General features: G+C 42.5%; 1 protein-coding gene across 1 annotated transcript; it reads right to left on the bottom strand.

Annotated features, from left to right (window-relative positions):
* Positions 1–18787: 18787 nt before the first annotated feature.
* Positions 18788–19801, bottom strand: NEUROD6 (neuronal differentiation 6). Its single transcript, XM_074986065.1, has one exon. The coding sequence runs from the start codon at positions 19799–19801 to the stop codon at positions 18788–18790; it is 1014 nt and encodes a 337-aa protein (XP_074842166.1).
* Between the last annotated feature and the right edge of the window lie 364 nt (positions 19802–20165).

Here is a 20165-nt window from a genome sequence, read left to right as displayed (position 1 = left end):
TTTGTGTGTGGCCTCACTCCGCCAACAGAAGTTTTTTTGGGAAATCTCTTCTGACGGTGACTTCGGTTGACAGAGCGCTGTAGTGTAACCGTAGCAACTGTGCTGTCACAGCTTCACTGCTATTGTTATTCAACCTAGTTAGATCAAGGCCAGCTCGGGGCAATCTATATGTGCTGTGGTCACATCTCTGATTGCAGGGAGGACGTACACTTTGGCTGCGTCTACACTAGAGACTTTTGTGGACCGAAGGGGCCTGCTCTGTTAATCTGGCTGCTCTTTGTCAACAGAGTGGATAGCTCTCTTGATCTTCTTTTGTGTGTAGATGCACTGAGTTGACAGAGGTTTTGTTTATACAACTTTGTCGACAGATGTTTCTCGTGTAGAGGTAGCCTTTGTGTTTATTAATATTAATAAGTATAAATAGGGAAATAAATGAAAATTGCCTGTCTCCAATGCCAAATTCTATTTTCATTCATGCTTCTGTAATTCCACTGAGTGTAAGTGGCACTGTGTCCATGTAAATGAAGACAAGATTTCACTTTTAGGAGCTATTCTTCTGCTGTCGAGTATACAGAACTTCCCCTCATGTTTATGGCAATTCTTTGCATGCACTGAGCACAGCTTTCAGAAGAATGCTGCTGCCAACTTTTCCTTGTCATTTATATTTTCTTTAGGTTTACTTGAAAGAACTCTGTATGTTTACCACCTCTTGATAAAGTTGCCAGGTTGCCCATTTTTATCACCATATTTGTATATAATTTAATACTGAGAGGGTTTTTGTTTAAATTGAAGATATTCCCCTGTGGAAAATCTTTTTTATTTCATCTTTGTATGTTGATCATAACGTGGCACTCTAGACAGTCATTCTGCTCAGAACTGAAAAACACAGCATTTTCTTTAATGCTACCAATAAGCTGTTATTTTTTTCCTTTGGCTTTTTTCCCCTGCAAAATGCTACTCTAAGCCCCTGCCAGTTTTTCAAGTGACAGAATCTTTTGGAGGATAAAGAAAAAATATGCCAGTATTTACAAGTTACAGTAAGTATTTCCAAAAACTTAAAAGGCACAAAGTCATAAAATATTTACTAATGCACATCAGTTACAATATTCTGCAACCACGTATTGTGACTCACATAATAAATATATCTCTGTTGCTATTGCCATGACAATTACTGACAGAATCATCCAATAATTCAAAAGAAACATTTATTGACTCTATCATATTAATGAAATATTTGCAGAATAAATTATACTGTGGTAATTCAGGTGGGTCATATGTGTAACCCAAAAATTTAAATCTCATAATTAAATTAATCCATTGCTGTAAAATGGTCAACCTGGTATTTCAGTGATATCTTAAGAAGAGACAATTGATGTGATTGCTGTCCATTCACAAGTGATTTAATGGCTTTCCTATTGTACCACAAATAGGTTCATCATGGCTTGTCCTGCCATTCACCACCTCTAATGAGAGATCACAAGAGATACAAACTTAGCTATTATTCTGCCAAAAAATCTTCTGGATCTCTGTAAAATCATCTGATGTCATTATCTGTATCTCTGGAAGATAACAATGTGCAATAACAGAACAAGAGCCAAAGATCTTAGTTAAAATGTCTTGCCCTAAAAATACAGGCAGTCTCTAGTTATTCATCAGATTAAAGATTTTCAACAGAGCAAAGCTACCCCCATTGACTACTGCTGCTGGGCTGGCAGGAGCAGCTGTCTCTTACCATTATGCCCTCAGGAAGCATTGGCATTTGCCAGCAAACTCCCTCTGTGTATAACTCATTTCCTACATTCTCTTCTTTCATTTGCATAGTCAACTGGTCCTTATGCCTCAAGAAAATCAGGAGAGCAGAGGAATAAGTTGTTAGAAATGAAGTTTTAAAACATCACATCAGGAGGTGCATGCACAAAGCCTCATTATATTCCCGACAGGTCTGTCAGCTCATGAGAGCAAAACAGAGGAGTGAGACTCTCAGTACCAAGTGACAATGCTAGAACAGAAAGGGCAGTTTCCTTGCTCATCTTTCAGTGTAATATTTCTGTAAGCCCACTTCCCCTTACGGCATGCTCACAGTTGGGCAGGCGCTCACAGCAAAGGGCTAGAAAGATTTTTTTAAATGAGACTTGTCTGCCTCTATTGTTTTCTTGTCCCCCTTCTCCTTCCCATCTTCCCTACTAGAATGTACTGGGGAGCATCCATTATAAAGCTGGTCAAAATAACAGAAATCTGTAGGAAATATTTTGGCTGAGGACTTCACCAGGGAGCTCTTATGGGCAGGAAGGCTTTTGTGCAGTCATGTTATTTGATCATTGTCCCACTTGTCCATGCCCAGTTTGGCATCTCCAGCTGGGAGAGTTGTGCAGCTCTCTAGGAGAGGGCTGTACTTCAGCCTTTGTTTCTTTGCAAAGATCTAATGCAGCTTGGTTTTTTCAAAGGACAGGCTGATACTAGCCCCCACAGAGTAGTAGCAGCCATCAGTTGCTGGAAACTCTCAAACATTAGTCAAACGTTAGTCAAATAGCCGTGTCTTTGCATAGTTCAGTTTAATAAAAGGGTGAGTGTGGAGGCTGCCTGTTTTTAATTCTTGTGAGTCTTGGCCTCGTACTTACAGCTGATGGTGTGCTTATGGGTCTTCTGCTCTCCTTCACCTAAATTTGTACTTACTTGCCTTGGCACACACTGGTTTGGGGATGAGAAAATCTCCCTTCCATCTGAGCCATGTTACTTCTTAACTTGGATTTTCTGAGCATACACAGGATTGTGATTGTGCTTGATATAGTTTCCCAGCACTATGCAGAACCCATCCACAGATGATCAATTCTGCACCTAACCAGCTGTCAATTTGTCAGACAAATAGCATAAGTTCAGTCACTGGTATAAATGGGAAGAAATGCTCTCATGTCCATGATTTTGTCTTACTTTGTTGTTCCCAGGGTGACATTAGCTGTTCAATAGCTAATGTTGGTTGCCCATTTGAAGCAAAACAGAAAGCACTCTGGGAACCTGACACAACCTTTCTAGTCCCCGTGGCTTTTCGTATCCCACTGATAGAACCAGCATCCCGCCCTTTCCCAGAAGGCACGTGAACTCTCACTAACCAGCACAGCAACGAAGGGTCCTGTGGCACCTTATAGACTAACAGTTAGTCTATAAGGTGCCACAGGACCCTTCGTTGCTGTTACAGATCCAGACTAACACGGCTACCCCTCCGATACTTGTAACCAGCACAGTTACCTCTGGACTTGCACTAGCCTTTCGTGAGCCAGCCCCACTGCTGGATCCCCCTATGCTCCTAAGCCAGGGGAGCTAGGCAGTGCCAGGGCCTCGTTTCTCACTCTTATTCTCTAAGGGTTTGTCTACCCAGCAATCAGAAGATGTGATTGCAGCATGTGTAGACAATCCAGGTCCAGTCCAGCTCAAGTCCTACCAGCAGTGAAGGCACTGAAGCATGAGTTTGGGGGCAGGGATACTTAACTATGCTCTCTGGAAGGTGTAGTCATGCTGTCTTGTACTCAGGTTGCTAGTTCTTGCCAGCACACCTACACTAATATTGTTACAAGAGCTGTGTAAATCTAAGATGACATGCCACAATCACACCTTCATTTGCAATGTGGACACTCCCAAAGGCGCACTCCCAGAAGCAGTCCATGTCTGCACCTCCAGAGCCCAGCTGTCTATACCCCAGATGCGCAACATTTTTTTTTTTAATGTGACAGGGTGAACTAGGCTCTGAGGACCCCTACTGGAGGAATTATGGTCCTGTCCTGCCATACCACACCTGAGAGAAGGGCAATAGAGAGATCCCCCAATCTGCTTAGAGCAGCTGCGTGGGACTCAGGCACTCAGGGCCAGCAACCTAACGTAAGAAAAGCTACCCAGTCAGAAGGAGTTGTGTTCCTTGCCAGAGCTGGGGGAGAGCAGATGGTACTCCAGACTGGCTGCTGGGACTCCACAGGGTCAAGTTTCTGAGGTAATCCCACCCTGGATTCAACCAGTGTCCCTAGACTAAGCATCTATTCCACTTTTCTCTCTTCTCCAGCCCTTGCCTTCTGGGACATGACAGTGCACCTCCTGCCCCACCCACCCCCGCCCGCTGTGCTTAAAAAAGCAGCCAGTTTTCAAAAGGTCTCTGTCCCTCCCGTTACCCATGAGCTTTTGCTGGTGAAATAACAGGCTTCTCCCCTGAGTACAGAATCATTCAGAATCAATGGTCATACCAGTTAAATGGTCATATCATCATGGTGCTGCCCATCTTGCCCTCTTCTCAGAGCTGCACAGAGCAGCACAACAGCATTGCATGGCACTTTAAAAGGGCCCAGAGCCTCTGCCACAGTAGTAGTGGTGGTGGCCAGAGCTCTGGGTCCCTTTGAAAGGCCAGGCCCTGGGGTAACTCTCCCCTTTGCCCTCCCCCTGCCCCAACCTGGCAGGCCTGCCCAAAGGATTGTCTCTGTTCCAATGCTATTCTGCCACAGCAGAGACACTCAAGCTGGCTCCCCCTCACCAAAGAGAGGCCATGGCTGGAAGGGTATGATCTGGGATTGTGAGACTTCCTCCCCTTCACTTCCTCTTCGTAGTTTGAAATAGACTGAATCTGGTGACCTTCAGAGCAAAGAGTTGAGGGAAGGCATCCCACGACAAGGAAGGAATAGAAAGGAAGTGGGATTTTTTGTTTGTTAGTTTTTCTTTTTCTTTTTTTGGGAGGGTGGGGGAAGGATTCTGGCTAAGTTATTGGTTGAAATGACTATTGTATTGCTGTTGGGATTTTATATTATTACTTACTTGTGAGCCTAGAGCCTTGAATAGACATCTTTTTATTATTTCAATCTAAATTAGTGCACTATCAATCTGTGGCATGGTATTCAGTTGTCTACAAAATTCAAAGGCTACGTCTGCACTTACCTGAAAGGTCAACAGTTGCTATGAGATTTTTGGTATGCGAATGGTGTACCAATTGCGCCATGAAGCCTATAGGGGTTCCATGCCAATCCCAACCCTGCAGAAAGGAGGAGGGTTGGTAAGATAAGTGTCAATGCACTGATTGTGAAACAATATGAACGAAATCTGATGCCAGTATGACTAACTGATAAAAGATGCCAGCTTGGATACCACCTAAGCAAGGTTCATGGCACCAGTCAAGATCATGGGAAAGATGATCAAATATGGTGGAGAAAGTATGATTCAAGAAAAACACCGACTATGTAATGTAGCATGGAAAGCAGGAAAGGCACTTAAGGAATGGACTAGATCTGTACTAGTGACAATACACAAGAAAGGAAGTACAATGGAGTGCTAGACCTACAGAACGATTGCCCTAACAAGTCATCTAGACAAGGTGCTGATGATGATACTGATGGAGAGACTGAGATCGCAGGTAGAAGAACATCTAGCGGATGAGCAAGTGGGATTCAGGAAAGATAGAAGTGCCATGCAGCAGATATTGGCAATAAGATTGATAGCAGAGAAAGCTCAATGAAAAAACAAGAACATCTACAATTGCTTCATTGATTCTCAGAAGACATTTGACATTATAGATCAGAAAGTGACTTGGGTGGTGTTGGAGTCGTACGGCATGAATAGCAGACTGATACGATTGTTGAAGTATATCAATGACAATGCGGAGGCAGTGGTGAGAAAGTGTGGAAAATTGGGAAGTTGGTTTAGAACGAGTAGGGGTATGAGACAAGGAGATCCAGTATCTTCACCACGCAACTATAGAGAGAAATGGACAAGATCAAGGAAGAAGTAGAAGAGATATTGGTGCACAGGATGAGAATCAACAACTTGAGGTTCATAGATGATATAGTTATTGAAGAAGATGAAGACAAGCTAGCGAGAATGGTGCAGGTGCCAAACGAGGAAGGGAAGCAGTAAGGACTGATTATGAACATTGATAAAAGAAAAACAATGGTATTTGGAGATAAGAAAATAAGAAGGAAGATCAGTGTCGACAGGGTCAAACTAGAGAACATAGAGAAGTTCACGTATCTGGGAGGCAACATAACATATGATCTAGAACATAAGAAGGAAATAGTGACTAGAACAGCAAAAACAAGAGTGAGTTTTGAAGGTGACAAATAAGATCTGGAAAAGCAAAGTGATTAGCTTAGGAATGAAGGTGAGCATCTTGAAAATGTGTGTATTCAGCAGCATGTTGTTTGGATGTGAGACATGGGTGATAATGAAAGATTTGAAGAGAAGGATATTGGCATTTGAGAGGAGTTGTAGAAATATCTTTAGAATAGGGTGGATGCAGAAGGTCACCAATGAAGAATTATATAGAAGATACAGCTGAAAGGGAACCCACTGCAGAAGCGAAGAGAGTCCTGTGGCACCTTATAAACTAACAGATATATTGGAGAATAAGCTTTAGTGGACAAAGACCTGCTTCACCAGATCATACATTTGGTGAAGTGGGTCTTTGCCCATGAAAGTTTATGCTCCAAAATATCTGTTAGTCTATAAAGTGCCACAGGACGCATGTTGTTTTTGAAGGTACAGACTAACTTGGCTAACCCTCTGATACTACAGCAGAAGATTATACAATGGAAGTTTCAGCTATTTGGGCATATCTGCAGAATGAATGACGGATGAAAAGTCAAGACTCTGGTATTCAGCACAATGGAAAGTTCGAACAGGAGAGGCAGATCCCACAGAGAATGGGTAGATTAGTGTGGAGCTAGTCTACAGAAACTAGGCCACTCTACGCTGGACTGGGAAAGGAGGAAGGAAATAGTGAGGGAGGCATCGGACACCAACAGGCACTGAGCCCATGATTGTTGTTGTTGATGATGATGATGATGAATTGTGTACCAAAAATTGACTTTGCAGCTGTTGACTTCCATGGCTGTCTTCACGGCAAAAGGTTGACAGAAGTGCTCCATCGGTTGACCTTCTTTAATCCTCGAGGCTCGCGAGGAGTCCCAGGGTCGACATTGACCTCGGAATATGCCATTTCACGTGTGTGCGTAATGGTGTCCCAGAAGATCAAATGTAAACTTTGGAGTTAGTGTAGATATAGCCAAAGAGTCCTTGCTCCGCTTCCTGTACCACCTGTCACTCCAATGGAAATGTGACGGCATCCATTTATTTACTCTGTCACTGTGGCATTCATTATCTTCATCTTCACTATCTTCTCTCTCAGGGGAAGGAAAATCCTTCTGTGTATTGCCTGCTGGTAACCCTCCTTTCCAGAGTCACTGACCCCTGCATCTCCCTGTGGTATCACAGGACCACTGTCCATATCAGCTTTCACTTTTACCATTTTTACACTCTTTAACATTAGCTGGTGCAGTCTCACAGCTTTTCCATTGTGCAACGTAATGCAGTGTGAGCCAAGTACCTTCCTAGAATATATGTATACTAAAATTATTGTTGCAAGGCAGTTAAGTTATTCAGTCCAATTCTCACAAGTGCTTTTTCTGCCTCAATTTATATAAAACATATTAGTTAGAAGGTAATGTTCTGCAATGCTTTTAAAATAAAACCAAGGGAGACATGGTTTAGATTACACACTACCATCAATTAAAAAGTAACAAAGCCCTGCACTTTGCCAATTAAGAATTAATGGGTTATATAAAATACTACACATGCCAAGAAAATGTCTTCCAAATTACTGCTGAATTTGAAAAGTGTGACGTGTGTGTGTTGTGTAACTTACATATATACGTACAAAAGCCAAGACTTATAAATATAAATGCCTAAATTTAGGTTCCAAAGTCCTCATTTAGACACCTAAATAAGTGGCCTGATTTTCAGAGGTGCTGAACAGACAGTAGCTCTCATTGAGTTGCAAAGGAGACCAGGGGTGCTCAGAAGTCTTGAATATCTGCCTCCTTATGTGAGTGGCTCACTGTGGATTTAGGAGCTTAATATTAAGTGCTTACTTTTGAAAATACTGGCTAACTATATTTATATGTGTGGCATTAGCCATACCTGCATACTGCAGAATAGCTGAAGGGGATTTCTATTTTAAATTTTTGTATTGTACATATACAGACAAGAGCTCTTTATTTGTAATTTTGCAGTTGGGTTTACAGCTGCACATTTCTTCCAACAGTACATGTCAGTTATGGCACCAAGTCATGTGTAGTGTCAAAAACATTATGTGAACTTTAAGCAGGTGGCACCTAATCCAGACCCTGGGTTAGGAAGTCACTGGAAATACAACCATTGATTTTAATGGACTTTGGAGCAGGCTTGTCATGCTTACAATTCTGGAAGAAAAAAATATGGTCTTTCTTTTTATGGTTTTTAAACATTTATTTTAGACCTTCATTTCAATAAGCACTAGCTGATTTCACATGCCCAGAGAGCATTCTGCAAGCGATTCTGTGGATTGACCGGGATCCTAAAATTGAAGCCATATGGAAACTTACTGTGCATATTAAATGGCATGCAGCAGCGCTAACAGCATTTTGATTTGTGGCTGCAAGTAATAAATGAATTATATTAATTTTGTAGCTGCAAGCTAATTTCTCCAGAATTACTTTTTAATAACCAGCATCATGTTCACTGGTAAGATTTAAATACATTTAGGAACAAATCCGTGGAATTTTTGGGAAAAAAAAAGTGATGCTAGAATATCATTTTGAGACTTTGAGTTTGTTTAATAATTCCCTCTTCGCCAAAGCAGTTTTAGAGAAACTGCTGTACAGCTACGGAGTGACCTAAGGCCAAATTATCTACATGTGTTGCAGGAGCAGAAGAATCCTATGTGTGCAGTGAATAAACTAAGCAAAAAAAGTAAATTTAAATATACTCCGTGTTCTGTGCCACTGCAGCTATTCCTTACAGTCCTAGTGAAGCTATGGAGCTGGTTGAGGGGGAAAGAGGGGTTAGCTCCCCACATAGATGGTACTCTGAACCAAAAAAAACATCCTTCCAAGCGTAATGCTGGCTTACCAGTCACCTAGAACTTGGCTACAAAGCAGGGCATTTAATAATGCACTTGCAGTTTGGAATTGCTATTTCCTGAAATATAGGCTGAAATACCTTATTTTAGCATGCCTCAGTCACATGAGAATGGGGCCAATGTTTTATCGATGACTCTGGTCGCCTTATAACTTGGTTATATAATATAATATAATATAATATAATTTGGTTCAAGCCTTATAGATTGAATGTGAGGGAGAACTTACATTCTGCTAGTTTTGTACAAGAAGCAAATGCAGTGCATGACCTCAATATAAGGATGATATTGCACTGGCACAGATCTCATTGTCAGGCTCTGATGGAGGTGCTAGGCACAGTTAAACTGGGCTACCGAAGAGCTTTTGCGTAAGGCAGTGCCTCTCATAGAAGCCATTACTCACAGAGACTCCACCATATTATAGAATACGCTGACATCTGTGTGAGTACCTGAGGGTACAGGCACTCCATGATTGAGTAGGATGCAGATGTATTGTACAGCTATGTATCTCCTCTAGGGCATCTTTTGCAGGCTCAGCTGTGGTGAAATGATGGGTACTTCAGCATGAAGACTGAAGTAACCCTTATAGGCTAAATGACCTGTTGTGCAAAACAAGTGTTTGGTACTGTGACAGGGTACAATTAACAGCTTCGGTTGGGCTCTATGGTAACCAGCACCGCAGCCACTGAGAACACAGAGTGGTCTGGGTGTGCTTAAGGTACAAGGGAGTACTTACACAGTCTGTAGCCTGCTGAGTTAATGAGGCAATTCGTTTAGCGGCTGGAGAACCCAGGAAGGAAAAGGAGCTGTATAAAAGAAAGTGGCTTCTGATAAAAGCTTTTATATCAGTGTGTTGTATGTGGCGTGTAAGAAGATGAACAATAAACTCTTGAGGCGAAGGTACCCTGGTGGTCCCAAGCACTGCATATTTTGCCAACAGGGTTTCCCAGCCACGGGTTTTCTGGAGAGAAAGAGGGAGCCTATACGCATACATAGTAAGGAATAGGGAGAGGGATAATTAGGAGGAGAAAGGTAGTTACATTGGAGGGTAGGGATAGGGTTCAGAGTGGCTTGGACAAACGGGAGGACTGAGCGAAAACAAATCTGCTAAGGCTCAACAAGGACATGTGCAGAATTCTGTACTTGGGACAGAAGAATCCAAAGCACTGCTATGGGCTGAGGGCTGACTGGCTAAGAAGCAGTTTGGCAGAAAACGGCCTGAGGTTTACAGTGGATGAGACACTGGATAGGAGACAACAACATGCCTTGTTGCCAAGAAGGCTAGAGGTGTGCTGGGGTGCATAAGTAGGAGCATTGCCAGCAGATTCATTGAAGTGAGTATTCCCCTTTATTCGACACTGGTGAGGCTACATCTGGAGTATTGCATCCAGTTCTGCTCCCCCACCCCACCACCACCCCAGCATACAGAGGATGTGGATGCATTGGAGAGAGTCCAGTGGAGTGGAAGAAAAATGATTAGGAGGTTGGAACACTTGACTTATGAAGAGAGGCTGAGGGATTTGAGTGTATACCATCTACAGAAGAGAAGAGTCGGGGGGATCTGATAGCAGCCTTCAACTACCTGAAGGGGAAGTTCTAAAGAGGGTGGAGAGAGGCTGTTCTCAGTAGTGATGGATGGCAGTATGAGAAGCAATGGTTTCCAGCTGCAGAGAGGGAGGTTTAATAGGAGAGGGTTATTAGGAAAAAAGATTTTTCAGTAGGAGGGTGGTGAAGCAATGAAATCAGTTACTTAGGGAGGCAGTGGAATATCCATCCTAGAGGTTTTTAGGTCCTGGCTTGACAAAGCCCTAGATGAGATGATTTAGTTGGGGTTGGTCCTGGTGACCTCCTGAGGTCTTTTCCAGCCCTATGATTCTATGATAGCCAGGACATGCCTACCGTCAAGCCAGGATCCATAGAATGTTCAGCCCGTGTATCTTGCAGCATTTGCTTCAGCAAATACTGCTGAGATGTATCTGTGCACCCAAGAAGCAACTCTGACCCCACCCAACCAAAGTGCTTTGTTATTGGATGTGATGAGCAGCGACTCTACCTTGAGCTTCTACAGAGGCATTGGGTACATTCCAGCACTGAACTCTACTGGCAGCTGGTTGCATTCCCATTATAGGGTCATTTTTGATGAACCCATAGTGATGGTTATAACTCTTTGCATCCCTTATCTCTGTTTTTAACTATTCTGAACAACCATCAGAGATCAGCAGACATTATAGTCTTACAGTTCTGTTCTATTTCTAGCAATAAATGGTAGGAAGAGGAAAAGGCCTGAAAGGCTCCTGTGATCATGATGGCTGTCGTGCTCAAGGGAGAGATTCTGCTTTATTAAAAGTGCTTTAACTCCTCTTCTATCAGACGCTAAGATTAGTGCCCTTCAGACTCCAAAACTGGTGAATGTATTTATTCAATGACAGTTGCCTGGCCTTGAGTTGGCTTTCCTGACTGTGTAGGATCTGCAAAACTCCCATTAACTTCAGCAGGATTGGGCCCTTGGCTTCCTCCTCTTAAGCTGTGTCTACACGTGCACGCTACTTCGAAGTAGCGGCACTAACTTCGAAATGGCGCCCGTCGCGGCTACATGCGTCGGGCGCTATTTCGAAGTTAACTTCGACGTTAGGCGGTGAGACGTCGAAGTCGCTAACCTCATGAGGGGATTGGAATAGCGCCCTACTTCGACGTTCAATGTCGAAGTAGGGACCGTGTAGACGATCCGCGTCCCGCAACGTCGACATTGCCGGGTCCTCCATGGCGGCCATCAGCTGGGGGGTTGAGAGGCGCACTCTCTCCAGCCCCTGCGGGGCTCTATGGTCACCGTGGGCAGCAGCCCTTAGCCCAGGGCTTCTGGCTGCTGCTGCCGCAGCTGGGGATCCATGCTGCATGCACAGGGTCTGCAACCAGTTGTCGGCTCTGTGGATCTTGTGTTGTTTAGTGCAACTGTGTCTGGGAGGGGCCCTTTAAGGGAGCGGCGGGCTGTTGAGTCCGCCCTGTGACCCTGTCTGCAGCTGTGTCTGGCACCCTTATTTCGATGTGTGCTACTTTGGCGTGTAGACGTACCCTCGCAGCGCCTATTTCGATGTGGTGCCGCGCAACGTCGAAGTTGAACATCGACGTTGCCAGCCCTGGAGGACATGTAGACGTTATTCATCGAAATAGCCTATTTCGATGTTGCTACATCGAAATAAGCTATTTCGATGTTGGCTTCACGTGTAGACGTAGCCTTATATGTCACAATTTACATTATAAACCCTGATTTTCAAGGGCTTATAAATCAGTATTTTGGATAGATTTCCTTGTTTTATTGCCCTTTTGTTTTTAAAAATACAATTTTGACCTAATAAAGCACTCAAAACTTACACTTTCAGGCTTTACATTGAGACCAGTAAACAAGTTTGTTTAGAAAAATATAATTTGGAAAATAACAAAGTCCAATTCAGAAAAAATATCTGCCTGGACACCTACTCTGCAAACTAGTGTTATTTCAAGGCTTTTGCTTTTTTGGGGGCTTGGGGTTGTCTTTTAAAAATAGGTCTGTTATATCCAATCTCAGATGCTTTTAAAACTTCCCAAAATACCTCCAAGTTTTGATTGACACCAAGACCAGACTATGATAAAGGTAACAGTTCATTTTGGTTTTGTATGGTGTTTTCAATACTAATAACAGCAACGAAGGGTCCTGTGGCACCTTATAGACTAACAGAAAAGTTTTGAGCATGAGCTTTCATGAGCACAGACTCACTTCATGACCAGCATCTGATGAAGTGAGTCTGTGCTCATGAAAGCTCATGCTCAAACTTTTTCTGTTAGTCTATAAGGTGCCACAGGACCCTTCGTTGCTGTTACAGATCCAGACTAACACAGCTACCCCTCCGATATTCAGTACTAATGACATCCTAGAAGACCAAAAACTACAAGATATTTACCAAATATTCATAAACCTGAATTACCCACAAGAACAAATAAAAAAACAAATCGACAGGGCCAGACAAATACCCAGAGACCAGCTACTCCAAGATAAACCCAAAAAAGCCAAGAACAGAACACCACTGGTCATCACCTACAGCCCCCAACTCAAACCACTGCAACGAATTATTAAAGACCTACAACCTATCCTTAATTAGAATTAAGTAGTGTGTGTAATGCAGTTGCAGAGATACATATAAATATAATAGTACCAGTTCAGCCTTTCTAATCTGAGACTCTCGTCTGGCAAACTCTGTAATCTGGCATGATTTTAGTTTGCTGGATGACCATTTACCATGGGTGTGGCCAAGTTTCCCATGGTCCCATATAGTTTGTTTACAGCCACCAGTCCTGGCTTTCAGTGTTCTGTGCTGTTGTTTAGTTGTAATTTACCCCTAAATGTCTTCTAAGAGCCCAGTAAGCAGAGGAAGGGTTGGTAAAGTGCTAGAAAATATTGACCTCCCATCACCTTGCAAATTCTTTCGTCCGGCACTGGTCAGTTTCAGAAGGTGCCAGACAAGAGAGGTTCAGCCTGTATAGGGAAAGGTTAATTAAGAGGAACAGCTCTGGAGAAAAGCCTTTTTGGAGAAGCTCTGTGTGGTACTATGTAGTAGCCTGTGTAGATGCATCTGAGACAATAGCCCATCTTAGGACATAGTTATATGACCATCGTTTGGTTGCATGGGGTGCCCCTGTCATTAGGAATTCTTGGCAAAAATAAATGATTAACTCTTTACAAACTGTTCTGCTAACAAATTTGGCTTTCCTACTCCTTCCAGGTTATTCTTGTATATCTTTGGAAAAGGCTTTCACCAATGGTGCCAGCCTTTTAGTGGCATAAGGTGACAGAATTTTGAGAGGAGACCTGACGTCTTGCAGCACAGAAGGTGAGGAACTGGGAAACTTGTATGCTACCCTGCAATTAATAAGTTCACCTCTGATAACATGAGAGGTGGCAGAGGTGCCCCTGAGATTCAGTATTATTGTGCCAATTATCCTCTGGGCTGACCTGTTTTCCTGCAGGATAAAACTGAACCTGACTCTATGGTTTAGTTGTGGGTCAGATCCAAATTCACGTTTTCTGGGTCTGAGACTGATGAGATTCCAAGCAGCATGGTGACATCAAAAATTCGAGACCAAGATTTCTGTGGTGCTGTCCTAACATTTTGTGAGGCCATCTTCTAAGAGTTTGATACTGTCAAATCAAACCAGAGGCTAAATGTAATTCAGATCATAATCCGGAACATAAACTCACACAGATAGCATTTAATATATACAGAGATCTGGTATTTACTTCTGTGTTGAAACATTCTGTCTTGTGTTTCAGTGGCACTTCCAGTTTCCAGTTGCTGCCTTTGAGAGCCCTAAGAGCAAAGGGGATAAAAGGAGAGTAAGGCAGGTAGAAGGGGAAAAGAGAATTGCTGGTATGAAGAAACTTGGCCTTTATTTGTGCATTTGTTTGTGTGTACTCTCTAAACCTTCTAAACACCTTCTTGCATATATCTGTGAAGAGGGAGAGCACAGACAACCCCAGAGAGAGTAAACCTGGGAGATTTCCCAAAATGGGTGCATGACCACAGGAGTGTGAATTTCATCTGGGTTCCATTCAGAGCTTGGCAAGGAAGGAATTAACCCTTTTTCTATAACTAGAATAGTACAGGGTGGCAGAGATAGGCCACCTGTGGGGGCACTAATTAAATCTCACCCCAGCATACTAAAGGCTTGTCAACATGGTGAGGTAATGGGCCGTATGGGGGTCTGAGAGCTAAAGCGACTGATGTTTTTTGTGTTAATTGCACCATATAGCTCTACTGGGGCCCATTAAAAGTTCCCTGATGTGCTTTCAAGAAGTGATGCTACAAACAGTACCATGTTCAAGTATACTAGGGAACCTTTAGTGCACACCAGCAAGGGTCTACACAGACCAACCAGGGCACAACATATTAGTGTGCTTTAGAAATCAGATACCCCATAGTGTGCACAACCCCATTGTATAGACATGCCCTATCAGAAGGATGGCAGAGGTAAAGGGTTTTAGGAACAAAGGAACTTCCATATAGAACAGATCAATGGTCCATTTAGGCCAGGGTCTAATCTCGGACAGAGGCCAGTACCAACTGCTTTACTTTAAGGTGTCGGGAGAACCTTACAGCTGGCAGACATGCAGATAGTTTGTCTCCTATATGGTGTAAATATTGTGATAGACCCCAGCCCGCAGCAGGCTGCAGCAGCCTCATGGAATGTAGATACGTTGGCAGCTGGGTGTGTGCCTTTATCTTTCCCAGAAACTGAGGCTTATCCGGGGTCCGCCAGCAGCAGCAGGCAAAACCAGCACCTGCTGCCAATTTATCACCTGTGGCTAATTAAGGCCTGTGGAACCCTTCAAAAGGGTTTCCTTCAGGCGAGCAAGGGGGAAGGCAATACAGGACAGATGAGGAGCAAGGCAGGAGTGTGGAAGGAGGACTCCCAAGAAGAGAGTGCTGCAGCCACCTGAGGAAGGTACTGAGGAAGCATCTGGTGGAAGTGGCCCAGGGAGGTAGTTGCTGCACCAGGAGGGCCCAGCGAGGGAAGCCCCTCCAGCTGCAGCTGCTTAGGATTGCTGGGCTGGAACCTGATACATGTGGGAGGGGTCCAGGTTCCCCCACAACCCACCCAACAACCCAGGGCAGCCCTACAGGGCAAGAGAAGACTGGGTACCCCAGTGGGGTCTCCTCCACTAATGACTGTATTTTGGATAGAGCCAATGATGAGAACGGCTCAATGATGCCGTGACCCAGGCCTCTGTGAGAACATGAGGCAGAGCAGGGACACGTCTGAGGCTGCACCTAAACCGTCACCTAGTGCGGGGCCCAAGGAGGACAAGCTTGGGGCTTTGTCACTATATTTTTATTGGTCTTATGGTTTGCAGTGCCTTGAGGCAGAGCAGTGCCCTCACAGAGCCATCAGAATGAATAACCTGGCTCTCCTCTGGTCCTGCCATGGAAGTGAGGGCAAAGACTTGGACTGGCATTGATTTTCCTCCCTCTATCCCGGTTCTATAGCCAGAAGGAAAGATGGACTGTTCCCTGAGTTATTGAGTTAACATAGGCCCATGGAGACCCACAAATTGTAGGGCCCGAAGTGCTCTCTTTGGCTTAGTACTGGCCCTGCATTTCCTCAGTATATTGTGACAATCGTTTATTTCCTTCTGTTCATAGCTTTAGGCTATTTTTGTAACTTCTCCTACAACTCACACACACACACACACACACACACATATTCACAAATACACCATTGTGGAAACTGAACTTTGTAGTGCTCCTCCCTGTCTCTTGACTGGTGAAGACAAACATGAAAATCTAAATGCATAAGGCTGCTGCTTCCACCCAGCAATAGAACATTCCACAAATGTTGTGAGTTTCTGGGTTCTCTGTCATTGACATGGTGTGACTTGTGGGTTTCTTTTCCTAGCTTCTACCCTGCTTACAATGGCAGGATGATACCCACACATTATGCTAGTAACTGCATGTTTCTTCTCCTGGCCTTCAGTTTGTTCTGCCTCAAACACCCTTCTGTCACCTGCTGTTTAATATTATTTGGTGTTGTTCATATACACAGAAACAGCCACTGGAAAAGAGGGAGCGTCTCCACCTCCAGTTTCCCAAACCTATATCATATTCAATGCAAATTATCCAGATCATGGTAAAAATCAATTTTGTTGGTACTTTGGTCCAATATGAAAAGCTGCCCTCTGCCTCTTTCCCTGATGCCTGTCCCTGACAAAAGATTGAAATGAGCCCTAACCAAAACTGTGGAATCAATAACCCTGAACTATGAGGAAGCTGAAAGACGATCCCTGCATCTGTTATGATAGAACATATACCTCTGTAATGAACTTTGTCAAAGCAGCATCCTGGATCCACACCATGCTCCAACTTCAGATTTTAGGGCATTTGGATAGAGATCCAGACTTTCTGGATTAGGCTCATTTCTAATTAAAGAGAAGCATCTAGCATATACCAGAGGTCAGCCTTGGCCAGTAATTGAGCGTGTTAACAACTAAAGCTAGTTGTGAAATTAGGCATTAGCAAATGGGGCAGCTAGCAGGAGAAATCAGCTTGTTCTCTCCTTTTGGAAGAGGCATAATAAAGTGAGGGTCCCAAGTTCGTCAGCCATTTACCAAACCATTATCCAGGGCTGTAGTTCAGTCTCTGGTTGTTCCACATAATTTGCTTGTGGTGTTGGTATAAGTGTAGAGGGTTTTATTTTTAATAATAATTCCTCACAACTCCACATTTACACTGCACTCAGGTGAAGTCAGCCAGTAGAGTTTGTATTTACACCACCAATATCCAAGGCCTTGTGGACAGGCAGAAACTGCACTGATTTAATTTCAAATAGTTTTTAAACCCAGTGAGCTAACTCAGTGCAAAATACTGGGCTGAAAGTTAGTTCAGTTTATAAAGACCTTTTTTCAAGTCAGATTAAACCTGTTTTTAAGTGACTTAGATAAACTGAAATAAACCTGCTTTAAACAGAGGTAAAAATATTCCCATACCCTTTTGCACCAGTTTTCCTAAATCAATGTCAAATTGCACGTTTAGTGAAACCCAAGCAACTTTCTCATAACACAAACCCTGAATTTAACAGCAAGAAGCGGTCAAGGAATCTGCCCATCTATACACCTGTCCTCAACTCCCATCCCAAGTGCTATTCCAGATGCCAGAGTTGCTCAAAGGCAACCTGGTACTATTTGTTTACGTACCATCTTTTGTACGTTTTAAGATCTATTCTTGCATTTAACTAGGCTAGAAATACTAATGTCTGAAAACACTAATTTCTTTATTATCTTTAGTGAACATATCTTCTGTTTAAGAATATCTAAGGTGTGCCTATATGTTGGTAAAGAATGTGTCTGAATGTGGTACGTAGTAAACCCTGATAATTGTCCATGGTTTGAAAACCCACAATCATTAGTGCAGAAAATAATACTGTGCAATAAAAATAAAGGCACCTGTGTACTGTGTAATAATAAGTATCAGGCAAAATACAGTATCACAGTTAATAGATGTATTTTATGAGTGGAGACATCTATGTTTAATTGCATTTAAAATATGTAGTGAAAAAACACAGTAATACATTGTTATAACAAACCCTTACATCTGAAGTCAGAATAATACAAAAAAGTGCTGATACCATTGTATTATTATGTTAAAATAACTGATGCAAAATTCTGACAATGTCTTCTAAAATTCTGTGTATCCCCGATCAGCAAACACTCTAAATTTTATGAGGAATAATTCCCAAAGGTGATCATCTATATTTTTCATACGGAGAACCAAACAACCTTCTCCCCACAAAATCAAAGAAAATATTTTTTTTTTGCATAGCTTTAAATATTGCTGCACTAACTCCTCTGCATCTTGCAAGCCCATCTCAGTTCAGGGACAGTTCTTTTAAAATTCTGAATAATTTTTTAAACTCCAGTTCTTCTCAAATACATAATATATAATTTCTAATAATTATAAATACATCATTTTTACTCATTTGATTTTAATAACATGCATTCATATAGTTACTGTACAATTGAAACACATTGACTTTAGACAGTGTGTATGCATTTATGTCAATTATATTGTTTAGACACACTGTTCAATGAATCAAGCAAATAGGGTGAAAAAAAGAATAAACCTCTTGTAAGAAACAATCTCACAGTGTTTACAGACAAAAAAAGGAAAATATGTATAAGAAAAAGGATTTATTAGCACATAGAAAATTCCCACAATAGTTGAAACACATTTTAGAAACTAGTAAACACGTTAAATAGAGTTGTGTCCATTATGCAGTGCGTGAGCATCTGCTTTATCTTAATTAGACAGGGAGGTGAATGACCACTGTTTATTTTCATTTTCCTCATTAATTATGAAAAACTGCATTTAATTCATCTTGCATGGTGAGAGACTGGCTGCGCAGATGTAAGTCGTAAGGGAAGTGGCTCTCCGTAGGCAACCTGAACATGGAGCTCTGCCCAAGGGGACCCCTGGGTGGCACTGCACAGTAATGCATGCCATAATTGTAATTTTTGCCATAGTCCAAGGCATCTTCTTGCTTCAGGGAAAATATCCCATTATAGTTAATTGGGGGAGGACTTAAGGGACCTTCAAACTGTGGGCTGGCACACTCAGGGGAAGTGCTTTCATAGAAAGATTCATAAGCACTGCAGTAATTGTAGGGTTTCATAGATTTGGAATTGTCCAGAGTTCCATGCCCTGGAGGAGTGCTGAGCTCAGGGCTGTGATAGGGAGGATAGAAGCTGGAATATGGTGACCTTGCATGATGGGCAGTTTCTGCCGTCTGGCCCATCAAGAAACTTCTGGCATTCAGCTGTAGGCACCCTGCCACCAAGTTTGTAGTTGGTTGGGATAGGCCTTTGCATAGGTTTTGGACAAACGTGAGCAGGTCAGGTCTCTTGCCAATACGCAGGATTTCAGAAAGAGCCCAAATATAGTTTTTGGCTAGTCTTAAAGTTTCTATTTTAGACAGTTTTTGTGTTTTTGAATAACAAGGGACCACTTTTCTTAAATTGTCCAGAGCATCATTAAGGCCATGCATCCTGTTCCTTTCTCTAGCATTGGCTTCTTGCCTCCTGAATTTGACCCTTTCCACTCTTATCTTGGTTGTCTTTTTTTTCCTAAGGCCCCTCCTTCTAGGCAAACCATTCTCATCCTCCTCCTCTCTGTCTTCTTCCTCCTCTTCTTTTTCGGTGTCTTCTCCAGTGGCCCTCTTGATATTCTTTCCTCGGAGTACAATCTGTTTGGAAAAGCTTTCTGGCTTCTTAATTTGCTTTTGGTCCTCACTTTCTCTGGAAAACTTTCTGCACATCTGGGATTCTGGCATTACAACAGACTCATCAAATGGTAGTGTTAGCATGGTTCTATAATCTTAAGTTACCTGAAAGAATGCCAGCACAATGTTTAAATGTTTCCATTTGTCAAGCTTGTATACTTACACCAACAGCTATATACACCTTTCACTTGTGTGTGTACATACACACATGTGCATGTATACAATATGAAAAATTTCTAACAAAATATCATTATCATTTTAAAAGATTTTTCCTAGTTGTTTTTAAAAAATTAGCTGCCAAAAATGTAAAAAAACAAAACATGCATTATATCATCACTAATATAAGCAAATTTATGACAAGTAAATACAGAGTAAAACAATGTGTAATAGTCATAATCAACTCCCTGCACAATTGTATTTTTAAACAAGCTTTTAGAATCCCCAACAC

Source organism: Carettochelys insculpta, chromosome 2 (genome assembly GCF_033958435.1).
Source record: "Carettochelys insculpta isolate YL-2023 chromosome 2, ASM3395843v1, whole genome shotgun sequence".
Taxonomy (NCBI): Eukaryota; Metazoa; Chordata; order Testudines; family Carettochelyidae; genus Carettochelys; species Carettochelys insculpta.
Note: the sequence above shows the minus strand (reverse complement) of the source record. Positions and strands in the feature narration are given on the sequence as shown.